The sequence below is a fragment of the Ciconia boyciana genome, chromosome 12 (genome assembly GCF_034638445.1).
Source record: "Ciconia boyciana chromosome 12, ASM3463844v1, whole genome shotgun sequence".
Taxonomy (NCBI): Eukaryota; Metazoa; Chordata; class Aves; order Ciconiiformes; family Ciconiidae; genus Ciconia; species Ciconia boyciana.
In genome coordinates this window covers 11587046-11604264 of record NC_132945.1, presented here as the reverse complement: position 1 = coordinate 11604264, position 17219 = coordinate 11587046, and the positions used below count along the sequence as shown (strand labels likewise).

Genomic DNA, 17219 nt, shown 5'->3' with positions numbered 1-17219 from the left:
TAATCTAATGATCATCTTCCAAATCTGTAGAATATACTTCACCATTTCCCTATTCAGAATCAACAAGGGATTGCATATTAGCCCTTTGTAGCATGAGTCACCAGGCTTCTACTCCCAGAAGTAGTGAAGCAAACAAATACCTGGCCTTAGGCAGATTCTTCTGCAGCTTCTGATTCTCTATTCTTTGTTTTGCAGTGTCTCAATTCCCAGTGCTCTTTAAATTTTTCCTTTTCCCTCAGAGCAGTCAAAATGAAGGAAATTGCATAACTTTTGAAATAGATTCCCTTCTCTGCTTGGGAAACCTGCTGATCTTTGTTACTTGTTTCCTACAAAGTAATTGCCTCCTTTCAGTAATTTGCTTATACAACCCAACTCTCCAACCACATGAAAAAATGCAGGATTCTGACCTGAGTTTCTCGTTTCTCTGGGGTAGTGATGGGAGTGTCCATAGCAGACAAATTGCTCTCATCTTGATAGACTGAAGCATCATGTGACATACTGAGGGAAGTGTTGGTATCATACAAATCAGGTGGCTAAAGTATATGTGGAAACAGGAGACATAACATTCTCAGGCACTGAACTGAGACTAGAACAGTATCTTGAGAGGCAAGACTGGGATTTCAGGACTAAATGCAAAATGCATTTTTTGGCACGGTGTTTATATTATTAAACACTGTTTAATCAAAATAAGCTATTTATTCTTAAAGAACAAAGATGGTAAAATGCAATGCCTCATAACCTCAGGTTTGAAGTTTGCCAAATAGCAGATGTTAAAATAGAAGTCAGTACTTCTATGCAGTGCAATCCTACAGAGGCCAAAATCGTAGATGGACTCCAAAAGGATTAGATACGTTTATAAAGAAAAGGCCCCTCTGCAGCTCATAAATACAATGGTCCAGGTGCAACACCAGTTTAAGGTGCCTGAACAGCCAATTGCCAGAAGCAGAGAGGCTTCACTGTAAGAAGGATCACTGTATGTTTGCATCCACTTACTTCTGGTCTCTGCCAGAGACAGAATACTTGATTATATCAACCTTTGATTCGACTCAGCATAGCCCTTTTAATTTCCATTTCTACAATGGAAATGGTGTTGCGACCACAAATGCTGCTACCAGAACTGGAAAAAGTCTATCACATATGAAATAGCAAAGCTTCAACTTTCAATCAATTCTATGTAAATCACTGTCTCAAGAGTCCCTAAAGCTGATAAAAGGAAGAAAAAATGGGTGTTTGGATAAAGTGTTCTAAAAGCCAGTCTGTAGTTTGCATGCCATTTGACCTCTGAAGAGTTAATGAGGATCTACAGATTAGTATTTTGATAAAATGCCCTAATAATACACAGTTTATATATCATGACAATCCTTAAAGTGTTAAGAGCAGCAGCACTACCGTTTAAATTAGGCAAAACAGGCTTCCTAAGAATTTAAGCATACATGTAAACCACAGACAGCTCTCTACGTGCTGGATTTGCTTTTTATATCCTGGAGTCCAACTCCTAAAGACACTTATAGGGAGATAAATATTAGTCATCACAACTGCATTTGAAATAAAGCGAACTAAAGCCAAGCAACCATCACCAGACCTGCCATCTGTGACAAGTTTGGGAGTGTGGGAAGCAGGAGTGTACCTCCAGCCAAGAAGCAGAGGGAAAGGATAGCCTTCAGATGACAAGTTCAAGGGAGAAGCTCAGGAAGCTCTCTGCTTTAGGAAGCACAGAGAAGGAGCAGATAACTAATAGGCAGTTCACTGCTCAGGCCTCTTTTCCTCTCTCCTGATCACCAACTTGGGAAAAAATCAGAACAGGTAATACTGCTCTTGGGAAGGAAACCACTGGACAGAGAGAAGAATGACATTTTTGTCCCTCATTCTCTGAGGTACTGGGATTATCCTTGATTCCATCTACTCTTCCTTGAAATGTGTCAATAGATCGTTTCAACAACTAATCTCCAAAGACTCCCTTGCAGCCTGACACTTCCCATTGCCAGGAAGGTCTTTTTCCATGATGCTCGGTTTCAGTATTCCCACCCCGTTGAATTCAATCATAATTCCTAGCAAGTTCTTTCTAGCTTCCTAAAATGCCACATTGGGGGGTTTTTTGTGGGGAGAGATGGATGGAGGGTGATAAATATTGCCCCAAAAATTGTTTGTAGCCTGCTATCCTGTCTCCAGCCATATAATCTTTGTATACTTATTGCCTAAACAAATTTTAAACACATTTTTCTCTTAAAAATAATCTTTATAAGATCTTAAATTGTTTCTGAACTTCAAGCCCCTCTCTTCTGCTCGGACTTTACTAAAATTAAATGCAACTTTCCAGATGTAATCACACCAGACTTGCACAGAATAGAAAAATTATTGGTCTACAATTGGGATGAACAACTGCAAAGAAAGCTTTGCTCTGTCTTCCTACACTGGGTATACAACATGTGAATTTTGATTCAAACTTTCGTTTGAATGGTGAAAGTTTTTTACTTATGTTTTTAAAAACAACCAAACAGCCCAAGGCAAGAAGCAGCATTTAAAAAATAGTCTAAATAGCTTATAAAACTTTGCCAAAATGTGAACACTGACAAAGCAGCCTGTCATACAATCTCCCGTATAAATTATGCTTCCAACTTGGTCTATAATATGTACAAAATAACTGACACACACAATTGTCTGCTATAAAATAATAATGACGAGCAAAAAATATTATTTCCATTAGAATCAAAATAAAGAAACATAAAGAATACCACCAAAGAATGCAGAGGAGTTGTACTTCGCTGACCATATTACACAGTTTCTTTGTTCATAGCAATAAGCCTTTTCAACAATACCCCCAAACAAACAGCTCTCTGGCTTCTTCTCAGCACTACAGTATCGATGTTTTTTCCTCATGTTCTCCTTACCTTTTCAGTGCTTGCCTTCTGAGGGTTTCTAACTGCTACACTTGCACAGTCTTTGCATTTCCAACCAACATTCAGTTGTACCTGATTGTACACAGCTCATATTGAGACCAGTTTTGCAAGTTGCTTGGGAAATTACCTTCTTTGTCTTAGGTTATCTCACTCTCTGAAGCATCATAACCACTTCTCATATTTATCCTTAAAAAATAGCTGTTAGCACACCATCCAACAAGATACTCTACTAAAAGACAAACTGCAGACAGATGGAGAACAGTAAACAAAGAGGCACCTCTAGATCAAACATCCAGGAGACTGAAACTAAAAGAAAGGAAGTGAAAACTTTGCTTGGTCACTTGCCTGTGGAGTGTAGGGACCAGGGGTCATAGGATCAAGACTTTCCAGATCTGCCTCCTCTAGTGCTGCTTCCTTAGCAGTAGAGATGTCTCTCTCAAGTTGAGTCAGGTGCTCATCATACTAAGAACAAAGCAGCTTGCTAAGGTTGCAGAACAGAAAATTCAAACGTACAAAAATATTACAGTAGAGTTGTCCACATACCTCAGCTAAAGTTTGGTAACAGATGTTTACAATCTCCTGGGCTGTTTTTGTATACTGACTGTCTGGCCCTGTAGTAAGAAACAAATCTCTTTATGCATTCTGACATTTGCTCAGTTCCAGCTGCTGAGACAGAAAGACTGGTTTTGGTTACACAGCTCTCATGACACAGGTCCCTAAATCCCAACACCTTCTGACCTAAGGAGAAATATAAAGCAGGGTTCACATTCAGTTAACAAAGAGCAACCAGTTTGTTCCGCCATTAAAAATATGATTTAGGAGATAGGAAGGTTGTACCCTGTCAATCTCAAGGAAATTCCCAGAAACAACTCACTGAAGCAGGGATGTGTACTGAACAAGTAGAAAATCCTTCCCAAATGTTACTGCCCCATTCTGCACAAGATGGTAAATAAAGCACCATGTGACAGTGAAAACATCACTGTTTAAGCATGTCTTTTCTCAGCAGGAAAGGAAAGCAACAATCAAGCTCAGGATTCACAGCTTCAGGCTTTAACAGCACTACAGAACAGGTGCCCAGATGTATTCATTTAAGTACAGAAGGCAGCTGAAGCCTTATTTTCACCACCTACCATTGTACTTAATGCTGTTGGCAAGTATGAGGTTAACATCATCCAGGAAAGTCTCTCTGTTCTGGTATTTGTGTTTGGAGATATTCTGGAAGAGATTGTCACCCAGTAAGTAATCAAGCCTAAGTATCTCTCAAGTGGCTGCTCAGTTCAAGCTACACACCTTGCGGATAGTCTCCAGATCCATTGGATTAGCAATCACCTTGTAATAATCGGGAACAAACTTCTTGTTAACCGGATGATGAAATGGCCAAGACTGAAGGAAAGAAAACAGACAAATTTAGAAAGCTTCTGTGTAGATTTTTTTCCAGTTTGAGCTACAAATTTCATAAAGCAAGTCGCCGGAACTGATTAACACTCAAAATGTATGGGAAGTATCTGTCACAAGGCGTCTTGAATCCAATCATTTAGCTTCAGGAGGGACACAGAAAAAAGATCTACCAGTTGGATTTTTAACTAGGCCTGTTGATACCTGTTTGACAGTAGGAACATATAATACAAAATAATAATCATACAAAGGACTTTTCTATTTAATATCACTGTTTCCTCTCCAACATAACTGCAGTGTCCAGCAAGAACACTCATTGCTTGTACAATAAACAAAGAATATAAACCTAGGTCTGATCTCACAAGGGGGGCTACATATACCAATTTAAGAGTTCATCATGGTGCGATGGCATAGAAAAACTCTAAAATCTGTTTCTAAACATCAGAAATGAGAACTTGGTGACAACAGAGAATGGAACCAACAAAGTTTTAAAGAGGACAGGCATTAAGCCCTCTCTCATTCAGTCTAACCACTACAGACTCTTGTTCCTTACTCCATTCAGACACAATACACATTATAGATGAGTGACACTGAAGTCCTTATCTGTGCAGTTTTATTTGGTAAGCTTAAGGGTTTGGGTTTTTTTTTTTAATACTAATGAACTAGTACAACACTGGGTAAACCTGATCAATTAGAAATCAGCTTGTTTCGTTTGCACCTGAAAACTGCACCTTTACAGAGTGCTTCAAGATTTACCAAAGCAAGTGCTATAAGCAGCAGAAGAGTATGTTTTATAATGACCATGCTTAATGAAAATCAGTGACTTCATACTAATGGGAGGTTGACACAGGCACTATCCAGGAGTGAGAGCAGCAGGAAAAAAAACTGGAACCCAGTCTTCACTTCTGGACCTTTGCTCCAGTGAAGGGAGTGAGTACAGGTGTGTCTGTGCCACTCAGAAAATCACAGGCCAACTCCCTGACAGAGCACTTCCTGACAGAGCACTTTTTTTTTTTTTGCAGTGCACTAACAATCACAATGTAAATATACAGCCACAGGACTATAATCAGCACATTTTGCACATCACACCCACACACCCTACTCAAGCTACATACATCTGGAACTGCCATCATCTTTTGAGTGACAATGTTATCCAAAATGAAGGAAAAGGCCACTTGATCATCATCATCCAGGAGGGGATTAATTGCTTTTTCTAATCGAGCCAGTTTATCTTCCTTCTGCAATAAAAGTAAGGAACATCAATGGCTGACCCTAGATTAATAACTGTTCCCAAAGTCTCTATCCCAAAGAGACTCCCATTCACCTTTTTATGAAGACACTTGTAAATAAGGGGGGATAATAGCCTAGATATAAGCCTACATACAAGATAAAGTAACTAGAGTAACAAATGAGCATCTGTTTTATGAGAAAGACTCCAATGTGAACTGTTTAAAATTGTAAAAATTCAAATACACCCCAGGGTGGTGGGAGGAGTTCCCCTATTCTTCTACTCTCCTATGTTTTGCCTACTCACATCCTCTATCCTCAAACTCCTCAACCACCCCTGACCATCCCTCCCTCTCCACTCTGATCACAACTCATTCACAAGACTTGCCTCTTTTAGCTTTTCATCACACAGGTCCAGCATGGACTGAGATATCTGTGTCAGTGAGTGCTTTGGCCCTGCAAACACACAGCAAGTACAGTGAGATACTCCAGCCTGATTAAAAAGGCCAATTATGTCACAATATGAATTAATCTTTACTCCTAAAGCATCACTGATTATATTTCTAGCACAGCTGGGAGTATATCCTCAAGTGTATTCTCAATACACACAATTACTAAAGTTTAGTATGGATTTTATATGATAAAAGGTTATTTGTAGCAAATATTCACACTTCTGGTATACATTCTGTTAAGGTTTGGAAACCTACGGGAAAGCAGCTATGCCTGTGGAAGACTGGCCTCTAAGCCCTCCACCTTTGCCAAACTTTCAGAGTGTAAGTCATGGAATTTCTGTTTCCTTCACTAAATCCAGTCAGTGAAGCAGAACTGCTAAGGAAGGCGAGATGGACATTTAAGGAATATTCAGAAAACCACAGCTTTAAATAATTTCACGATTCCTCAGACATGGAAACAAGTATTTGCAACAGAACTAAGAAAAAAAAAAAAAAATCTCATTTATTAGGATAAAACAGGGACTTAGCTGTCAAAATAATAAAGGAAGCAGTAAAGGCACAAAACCAATGCTGTCACCCTTAATGCTGCACAGCCCAGAGAGACTCAATGCAGCTGGGATGTTTTTTTATCTGTCGAATGAATACTTTTTGGACAGAGACCTTTCTGTCAGCGGTCAGAATACAGCTGACCTATAGTTGCTCAGTGAATCAGCTCTTTTCCCCAGCAGATGCATGCTCTACTGCAGAATCTACGCTTTTTGGTTTTTTTCAACTAGCTTTCTGACCTTCCCAAATGGGGAAAAATTTATTGCAACTAAGAACCAAAATATGCAAAATCATTACAGTAAACTCTACTCAAAGCTGCATGCTCCAAGGCAATAGCTTCAAAAGGTGTGAACTATTCCTATTTGTATTGAAAGATTCATTCACTAAAGCATAATATTGAGAAAGTAAGTCCACAAGTATCTCTCCACCAATCGATGTCTGAAAGCAAAAAGGAAGAACACTCATAATGTAGTCTACCGAAAACAATGTTTTGCTTAGCTTCACCCTATATGAAGGGGATATGCAGGACTTTGCTTCAGTGCAGTTTGACTTAATACATTCACCAGTGTCTTCAGTCATTGATAGGTCCATAATTGAACTTCAGTTACTACATCACAGTCATCATTTAGTTATTGTTAAATGCTAGGGTCCACTTCTTTCTTATTTATGCATTAGCTCATTAACATTAATATAGTCTTTCAGGTATATCTGGAAAAACATGTGTTTATTGTTGCCATCTGACAGTGAATTTATTCTGCTTTTCTGTTGCTTTTGTTATTTCTAAAAGATCCACACTTCATACATGTACAACGTATTAGCAGAAACACAGTTTCCCTGCGTTTTTAATAGCCTACCGTTGTATGTCGCACTGTTCTTAACAATTAGTTCCAGATGTTCTCTGAACTCTTCTCGGGATGGGTACTGCCGCTTACGAACATTTTCACGCAGAGTCTGTAAATCCATGGGCCGAGTAATAATCTTATAATAATCTTTGACAACTTTTGGATTTACAGGTGTATGAAAGGGGTATGTCTGAGCATGAAAAGAAAAAAATGAATGCTTATTAACACAGTACTACCACAGCTAACCTCAATTTAACCTCCACAGTTGAATAGGCACTAATGTATAAAACCTTTACACAATCAGTTCCTTAACTGCATCAGGGAAAATATGATAAGCTCAGCCACACGGTGGCTATCAATTTCTTCTACAAAATGTTCTTTAATACCATTATAAGAAGAAAAATCTCACAAAGAATTCTCAGACGGTTATGCAGCACAAAAGTCAAGAAACTGAACTTTAAATTCTCATTTCAACTCAAATCTTCCATTTAATATTTTGATTTTGCAAGTTTCTGGTAAAATCTGGTCAGAAACAGTGAGGTACACAATTTTCTCCAGTGCCACATATATAAAAATATTCCACATTGATACATCAGGTGTTATGCATCTTTTTCTGGTTTGGGGGGGGTGGGGGAGGGGGAGGCCTCACATCCCAGGCTTTGAGTATGTATTCATACAGAACTATTGAACGTTATTTTCTCCTGATACGGACGTTTTCATCTCAAAAAGATTCTGAGCCGAGATAACTTATGAAATAATGCATACCAACTGTGTGCAGGGCAGGGAGGAACAGGGTGGCACACCACTCATCTGAGAAAAGCCTAGCCTAATTTTAGTGTCTACAACACATAACCTACTTCAGCCATATTGCTTAAGACACAGGTTTTTCATGTCATAGCTTAAACTTACATTAGGAAGATCCCTTATGTCATTGATGATGCCCTCCAAGATGGATGACAGTGTCACCATGGGATCTGTTCGCCGTCGGTGGATAGATTTATGAGGACGCTAAAGAAATCAGAGGCAGAAAAATTAAGGCCGTTCCAAGATGCAAAATATTTACCCACAGAAATCCTAGGCAATTTAGTTTATGAATTTACTGGGCAGGTATCTGTGTTGCATGCGGAGGAGGCACAGGAGCAGTAAAGAAACTGGCCAGTTGGTACAAACAGAAATAGAGATGCTGCAATCAGCTCAGTAACACCTTCACTCACATTCAGATAATCACAGTGAACGGTTGTCCCTACTCGCCGCTTCTTCTTCGGAGGAAGCTGCTGTTTAGGAAACTTCAGTACCAATGATTTCCTGCGAACCTCATCCGCGCTAGGTAAAAACAAAAAAGTGTAATACTTTCTCCAGCCCTCTGATGAATCAAGACCATTTGTCCCCCAGTATTGGCTCTGGTCCCATCTGCCAAAATACCAAATACGCAATCGAAATACTGTAGTAATAGTCTACATAAAGCCCTGTCACTTTATTCCTGTTATTAATATACATATGAATATTCTGCACTAAGCTCTAAATTGTTTTTTCTTAGTACCCATCAGTATCTCTGCTTCTTCCCTTACCTCTCAATCAGTTGTTTTCCCAGGACAATTTTTGTTCCTTCTACTTTGATGAGTTCTTCATTATCATTGTGAATGACTGTTTTTTCCAGCTCTTCCTCCTGCTCCTCTGTCATTGCAACAGGATTAGAAGGTGGGGCATTTGTTTGGTAGTAAAGAGGGCAGAATTTATTAGTCCTCATATGGCCAATTGCACCACATGCTCCACACTTTAGCTGCAAAAATATAAGAAAGATGACAGATCAGAATTCATACATAGGCTCCTAGTTTAGAGGCAAAGTATCATTAAAATCCCCTAGTCAGACTTTTAGTACATCACTAGAACAGAAAAATTCTCCAGTACCCAAGACCTGTTAGTATGCTTTATGTATGGATATGCTTACTTTCAAGTCTGGACGCTCTTTCATTTTCTTGGGCTTCTTTTCTGGAGGGCCCTTGAGTTTCTCTTTTTCTTGGTTCCGTTTTAACCGCCGTAATTGTTCCTGGATCCTGCGCCGCTCCTTCCGCATTTCCTCACGGTGCTGTTCATCAAATAGGGCAAACTTTCGTCTGGGGGGGGGGGCCAAAAAAAAAACCAAAACAACACAAAAACAAACCACACACAAGTTTTTCCATCTGAGTTGATGATTTACCAGGTACTCTTCTGCCAGGTCCATCACTGCACAAAATTCATAATACCCTCCAAATGCACAGCCATTAAATCTCTCTCTCTACACAGTTACAGTGCTGGGCTTCTACTCTCAATTCTACATTTCTTCATACTGCCAATAGAATTAAACAGTCTACAGGCAAAGTTAAAAAAAAAAAGAAAAAGAAAAAGAAAAAAATAATATAGGTCTTACATGAACTCTTCATCCTTGGTAGTCCGTATTCGACAGTAGGCATCAATAACAGCAGGCTTCCGAACTGTCTCGCACCTCACATATTCTTTCCCATCCTCATCTCTAAACGTCCGATAGATTTTGAGGCGGCGGCCAGTGGCAGAGGAATTAAGGCTAGTTACAGAAGCAGTGTCATCGTCTTTGTGAGAGTTTGCTGAGGCTCCTGAAGCTGATGCTACAAGAGAGTGTTATATTTACTTTTAATTTCTTTCACACTGTAGAAACATCATTGTTTAAATACAGCAGATAGTTTTGGCTTAAAAACTTCCAAGACAGAAATTCAGGAAAACCTAAGCAATAGAAGCCTTTCTCTTGCTTGTTCACGTTCTCTTATCGTGACATGTATCAATCTGAAATAAAGGTGAGGTGCTGAATTATCCACATGGATTATAAAGCCAGAAGCAACAGCTACAGTCAACAAGGACCCGCAGGTGCCTAAGTGCAACCTGTAAGGCAACTGCAACATGGCCCTGAAGATTGCTTATAGTTACAGTGGTTTTCATCATAGGTATGGAGATCTGGTAGAAACTGAAGGTCAACAATTATCCAGTTCTCCAACTAGTGTTACAACCAGTGAGTTAGCCTTGTCTCATGTGACCACAGAATCTTTCCAGCACCATCCATAATTTTGGTTGAGAGATTTTGTTCAAAATAACACTGGGTATCTTTTCATCAGGCAACAATCGTCAGCAAATCTTCTACATATCCCTTACTAAATTATTCCAGTAATTCTTTAATTAGTGATTTATTCCCAATCTGGGTTTTCAAAAACAACAATGATGTTGACCCAGATGCAGCAGAGCTCAACTTTGCTCATACACATGCAACAAATAACAGGGATTATGAGCACCATCATACAGGCAGAAGTTCATTCACAGGTCAAACACTTTTACCTGCCATTTAGGGACATGTCAAGTTCTCTGTTGGAATGCACTTAAAATATGGAATGCACATCTCCAGGAGATCCAAATCTGGCAGCTGCCCAATTACCTCCCAAACACTCTGCTACAGCACACAATATAACAGACACTGCTATCAGCCTACATATTGTGCCTATCCATTTCACATACATAGCTGTGTTTACACACAAGATCCAATTAGAGTACCATAAGCTGGTTGCAGGAACTGTTTGTGAACACATCTTGAGAAAACTACTCAAAAACACACCCCCCTCCAAAAAAAAGGGAAACTTAAGCAGCAAGCAGCAGTGAAGAAATACCAGAGTAAGTTTATAGTTCAAAATAAGCAAAGCTATGGGGCAAAGAAAACATTTTAAATGCATTTTCAGCCAGTAACTGTTCAGGAGAAGGAAGAAGCCCCAGATAAGCATGTTTATACATTCTCCCTGTAAGGACTCCAGTCTCTCCTCTGAGAGGCCAGATCAGCACACTTTGCAGCCTGACACAAAGTTCTGCATCCCTTCCCAGGCATATTCTGGTGGTTGCAGTTACTTACACAGCCCCTTTTTGTCCCTCCTGTCCTTTTTGCCCCTCTCTTTGTCATTGCTACTGTCTTCTCCCAGAAGCATCCTTTGCAATTCCTTTCGTTCCTGCTCTTCTCTTTCCCGAGAGAGCTGAGAACTAGTTTTCTTGTTCTGTAACATATTCTCAATATTCTTTCCCATCTCTTCAAAGTCACTGTCTTCAGCAGAGCTGCTATCTGTGTCTGTTGACAGGATCTCAGTGGATTCCAGAACCCTGAAACAGGAGGCACCTTGAAAGTCAGTTAGTCCCCCCGAAGAAAAAAAAAAAAAAAAAATCAGCCTGTTACCTTCCCAGAAATACAAAGGCAAAAATGATGCAAGGGTTTGAAAATTAATGTTGCAAATCACTACTACAAGAATAGGCATAATATATTCCCTTCTCAGTCCTCTTGTAATCCCCATGTCCAAAAGATCAATTGTTCCAAGCCAATCTTCTCCAACAAGTTGATCTCTTCATCATCAACAGTAGTATATTCCCTCCCCACTCTCAGGTCTTGGGCCAGAACAAGGAATAATGCATGAATTCTTCTGGCAGTTCTAAAGAATAAGACATAGATTTGGTACCTGCTACCCAAGAGAGAGATGGAAAACTGCTCTTAACAAAACACAAAAAAAAAAAGAAAATAAAAAGAAAGAAAGGAGATAGTGTGGTGGACTACTGATCTGCAGAACAGTGGAACACCTCATGCCATTATATGTGGCAGACTATGCAACTCATTCTACCTTTCCAAAAGGTCTATGACAGCAAGACACTAAGGCTAACCCACATAAGTTTCTATTAACAGCCAAAGCCCTCTTTCTCAGTTCTGTATTTTGTGGGCTCAACCAGTTCAATCAACATCTATACCACTACATTATCAGTGAGCCCCAGGCATACATAGTTCTGGACTTTTACATGGTGACAGGGTGGGGTTCAAGGCTGTAAACATCAGATAAGAACTTACTTATTTTGTAAATCAAAGATGCGTTGACACTCTTCTTTGTATCTCTCCTGATGTTCTGCTACAGAAAACCGAGACCCACGTGCAAATTTGCTCATAGGACCTTCCCCTGAACGAGCCTGCTCTGTAGACATCGTACGTACCACATCAATCACTTCCCACCGGGACAGCTTCTTTATCTGGAAAGAGGAAGACAGACTAGAGATGGCTTTAGACATATAACTGAGGTAGCTGACTGTGGATTTCAACTCCTTTCCATGCAAGGTCAGAATGGAAACATATACATCCCTTCCACCATCAGCTGCTGAATCCATTAGTGAAGAGAACTCCGTAACCTGCTCCACATTCATGCTCACCTCCTCTTCAGGCACTCCAAATTTACGCAGAAGCTGTTTGGCATTTTTGAGAGAAAGTCGGCGCAGATCAGCATCTGTCCCAGTCACTGTTTTTTTCACTGGCTGAGGTTCTTTATCATCCTGTTCAGAGGAAGATGCAGCCTATTAATGTCATCACATAATAGACTTTCCTAGGCTCATCATCTGATATTTTCTCTTCCTGATGCCCCATATTTACTCCATTTCCCCCACATGACTTTCTAGTTATTGCTCCTTGTCCAACCCAACCTTGGGAACTATACCTTCTGCTGAGTTGGTTTGTTTGGAATCTTCACATAAGAAAATCCTTCACCACAACCAGTAGGATCTGCTACACCAGTCACTTCTAGGAGGCACTTGCCCTTCATAGCAGCAATGAAGGCTCGTGTGGTGTTCCATGGAGCTGTGCGCACCTGCCAGCAAGAAGAGAAACATGCCCTCACAATCCTGCTACCATCGAGGAGAATTCCAAGCTTTTTATTTTGGATTCTTCCAGTCATACTGAGAACTCTTCAATTGACATAATGAGGGTAAATTCCACTTCTTGATCCTGCAGCTGCCCTGATAAAACCTCTATGAAGAACCAATGTGCTAGATAACTCACAAAAGGCATTTAAGGCAAAAAGCCTAGTCCTGAAAGGATCTGGCAAGAAGGATCTCTAAACACAGGTATAAGCTTGGCAGCAGAGTTCCCAGGAAAGTTGCAAGAACATTTGATCTACTGAATCCTACTTTAAATATGTCCTTTATATTTAAGGACCTTGTTTCTCTCCTGCCGTGCAGATTTATATATCGGCATGCATGCTCATGCATCATTCTGACAGTACCTCATCATCAATCTTCATTTGGAAATCCTCTTCATTCTCCTCTTCTGGTGCAAAGAAGGATTTCTCCCCGTAACCTGCATCCTGCAGAGAAATATTGGGAAAAAATGAGAACCTAAAGTCTTAAAAAGGTTACTGGACAGAGAACTAGAAGTGTATTATGAATTTCCTGCGGAGACTTGTCATGTTGAACAAGCATACTTCCACAGACAGGTGTTTGCAAGATTCAGTGTGACTCACAGTATCACAGATGTCAAACTGCCCAGTATTTTGACAAACTCCATAACTAAATACTGCACTCAACTTCGAAAAAATAACCAGTCGCACTCAGAGCCACATACTGGTTAATTTCAGCTGTAGAGCTCCAGGTAGAAACATAAGCCTTTTCTCGTACCTTCCCTTTGCTACCTTTGAGCATAGCTAACTCAATATCTAAATAATAGGTGGTAAGAATATAATGTCTCTCTCCAATAACTTAACTCCCTTTTTACACAGCAGAAAACTTAGCAAGTTGCCCAGTAGTCAGGGGCCTAATTTGCCTACTTTATAGCAAAATTAGCTTTAGGCACAAGGTGTTATCTAGCCTCACCCTTCACAGAACTAGTTGTCAGTAACTTGCCTTATAGGCTACAAGGAGTGTTTACCTTCAGTCGCTGCTCAGCTGCAATCATGCTGTAATAAGCACAGCACTGTTCTGGGGACACCATTGCTCTGATCTCTTCCTCTGTCGGCAATCTGAAATCTGGCTTTAAAACCCACCAATTTGAGTCCATCCCTGAAAAATGCACAGATCAAACACTGAGTAGTTTCCCACAAATGTTGGATGCCATTCTAATCCTAACTGTATTTCAAGATTTGGTACCCTGCTGCAATGCTGGCAAAAGGAGCAAGTATGACAAATCTGTGACACTTACACCTGACACTAAAAGTGATAGGTTTTTTCATTCTGCATTTGTCTAAATCAACACCCCCTAACTCAGCACCTGTTATATCAGCAAACTTTCATACATTCTGCTCATTCAATGTATAAACTACATTCCAAAAGCATTTAATCCACCTTTCACTTCCTCACCTCAATCTACTTTTCCCCATGGCTAGCCTAAGAAGCTTTGTATTACCACCTGTTTATCATTCTGCATATACAAAAAGCAGAACTCAGACTCTCAGAGCACTATTAGACTCATGAAGATGGGACAAGCTTCTACTGGCATGTATTTGCTTGCAAAACACAACACGGCCATACACAGAGGGAAGGGAATGTGTATGTGTCGGTGTCGTACATTGTTACTTTACAAGTAAATCATTGCTCAAAGGGTTATAAAAAAAAGTCCAAACTGTAGTAATTTCTCACCATCAAGCACCCTTGTGCCAAAAGAAAGTGCACGTTTATAAAAACTGGAACAAAAAAACCTACCAGATTACATTTCAGTCCTTCAAATACATGTTTTCAAAACTGGTTTATCAGGAGGAGATGCTGCCTCCTGCTGTTTGGAACTCCAAGAGCAGCAAAGAATGGCTGACCGCTACATAAAATCTTTAAATACCTGTGCGTTTGAAATCAGCACAAAGCTTTAGCCGCTTTCGGATGCTACTCTCTGAGTGTGAGGGAAAGGCCTTCTTGATATCCTCCATGCGAATTCTCCGAGGACGGTCTCTGCTTTTCCAGAAGAGGCGATAAATAAAAACCTACAAAACAAGACTCATTTGTGATGTTCGAAGAAAGAATACAACAAACCTGCAAAGACAGTACAGACAACGCTGTTTCTAGAGACTACTTCAGACTTCCTACTTAAAACCCATTGTTTCTTATAAACTTACTTGGTAAAGTTTTCCAAGCCACATGTTTGCTTCAGGTTCAGCTATATTTGAGAATGAGATGTGGAAAAAATATTTGTCTTGAAATTTTGTATTATCACATTAGAAATGTTCATGCTTTGGTACAGAAACTTGAACTCTGGGAATGGCAGGGATTTTTCCTGCTCTGCAAATACCTCTTGAGTTATAATTTTGAATTAAACTGACAGTAAATTACTAGAAATTTTCTCTAAAATCTGAATTTGAGTATATTTATTTGAATGGTCACTGACAGTCCCAAAGCTTAACTGCCTCAAGACCTAGGAAATCCACAAAGACCTATGAAGCAACTCTAATTCTGTACTATGTAATAGGACTGTGATAAGATCCCTTAATTGCCTCTTAGTAAAACCCATGTAACTGTCATTTTATACAGCATAACCACTTCAAAGTTCATTCTAATTTCTTCAGTTTCCTAACCTTATAGCCTTTTATTTTGGCTAATAAAAAGCCTCTATCATATACTTATCAGATAGGAAGCAAGTAAACAGAAGAAGCATGCTATAAATCATGACAACCAAAATGGTCTGTATGGTTAACATCCAACTCTTGTAGTGCTCTCACCTCACAAAAAAAAAAAAAACACAAAAACAAACAAAAAACCCAAAACCAAAACAAAACAAAAAAGGGAGCCATAGAAGGGCAATGAGCTTCTCAAATCAAGGCTCCCCACATGAAGCCCGTGCCTATGCCATGGGCTTTCTCCAAAGACCCCTCAGATCCCCAAACTGCCTCTTATCACATACCTGCAAAAAATCTCTGATATGGGTGTTAGCTCGTTTAGAGTTGGGACCAGGTACTTCATAAAGTGGGCACTCCTGACCAACTACAAAAATATCCACTAATTCTCGAACATAATAGCCTTGTCGTGTCCGGATAATCAGGAAATCCGTTTCAGGCATCTTATGTAAATAGATAGGGGCCCGGAAAAGGTTATTTTCAAATGCCTAATAAGAGAAACAAATTGAAGTTTGAAAGTCAGGTTTTGATCAAATTTTCTGTAACTCAATCTACAAAAAAGATCTTAAAAAAAAAAAGGTCATTCCAATGGTACACCATCATTTATATCACAATATATGTATATGTGCAGTCAGAACATTCATTGCTTATGCAGAAAATAACCAAGGATGAAGCACAAAAGCAGAAGAAAACCTAGAATGCAGAAAGAGTTTGAAGGGCTCTTTGGACAGATCTTTAAGGAGGTACTTTAAAAAGGGACAGAAAGAACACATATGCAGAAGAACACTATAACCACGGAAACCAGCCCAGGACACATGCACAGCCTGGGAATGGGAGAAGGCAACAGAAGCATGGATTGAAGACTTTGCTCAGGAAAGGAGGCTTTAAGAACCTAACCAGAAAAGCAGAGAGCAGCAGAGTTCAGCATTTAAAGGTAAGAAAGTTTAAACTAGCACCAAGGAGGCACTAGACTGAGTGGAACTGGAAAGACCATCCTCCTCTGTAAAGGGTTTTCTCCACCCATAGGGCTTCCACAAGCCTTACCCACTGCTACTCTCCCACACTACCCTCATCCACATTGCAAAGCTTTCCCTGAGATGGCCCTGTCCTCACTTCAAGCTTTCCAGAAGTCCTGTTTTATCCATGATGAAGTCCTCTTAGGCTTGAACAATTAGCATTGTCAGTTCTGTGACAATTAGAGATACTAATCTCTAGTATCAACCTTCACCTTACATTTTTCCTGTGGTAAAGCACGGACAGGATTATTGCTGCATCAAGGGCAGCTAGCATTAACTGAAACTGATTTATTTTTACATTTATCATGGATTTTGTAACCAAGTGGTCCTTACAACATTCTTAATTCCTCTCCCCATCGCAACTGTATGTATTTCAACAACACAGAAAGGCTCATAAAAGCATAAGTCTACACACCTGACTAGTAACTGGCATCCAGCAGACAAGTAGCAGTGCAATTCTCAG

General features: G+C 39.8%; 1 protein-coding gene across 6 annotated transcripts in view; it reads right to left on the bottom strand.

Annotated features, from left to right (window-relative positions):
• The window catches only part of TAF1 (TATA-box binding protein associated factor 1), a 34910-nt gene that overhangs the window by 4417 nt on the left and 13274 nt on the right, over positions 1-17219 (bottom strand). For 3 of the 6 annotated variants that reach the window (XM_072876709.1, XM_072876711.1, XM_072876713.1), the window contains 21 exons: positions 16028-16228; positions 14972-15113; positions 14072-14202; positions 13431-13511; positions 12867-13016; positions 12586-12705; positions 12233-12408; positions 11261-11502; positions 9767-9980; positions 9308-9473; positions 8928-9139; positions 8574-8682; positions 8269-8367; positions 7372-7549; positions 5908-5975; positions 5408-5530; positions 4188-4280; positions 4028-4112; positions 3441-3508; positions 3243-3359; positions 408-533 (listed from right to left, as the gene is read on the bottom strand). In XM_072876709.1, coding sequence (XP_072732810.1) covers positions 408-533; positions 3243-3359; positions 3441-3508; positions 4028-4112; positions 4188-4280; positions 5408-5530; positions 5908-5975; positions 7372-7549; positions 8269-8367; positions 8574-8682; positions 8928-9139; positions 9308-9473; positions 9767-9980; positions 11261-11502; positions 12233-12408; positions 12586-12705; positions 12867-13016; positions 13431-13511; positions 14072-14202; positions 14972-15113; positions 16028-16228 — 2901 coding nt within the window. Of the gene's footprint in view, positions 1-407; positions 534-3238; positions 3360-3440; positions 3509-4027; positions 4113-4187; positions 4281-5407; positions 5531-5907; positions 5976-7371; positions 7550-8268; positions 8368-8573; positions 8683-8927; positions 9140-9307; positions 9474-9766; positions 9981-11260; positions 11503-12232; positions 12409-12585; positions 12706-12866; positions 13017-13430; positions 13512-14071; positions 14203-14971; positions 15114-16027; positions 16229-17219 lie in introns of all 6 variants that reach the window. The other 3 variants (XM_072876710.1, XM_072876715.1, XM_072876712.1) reach the window with 2 other exon arrangements.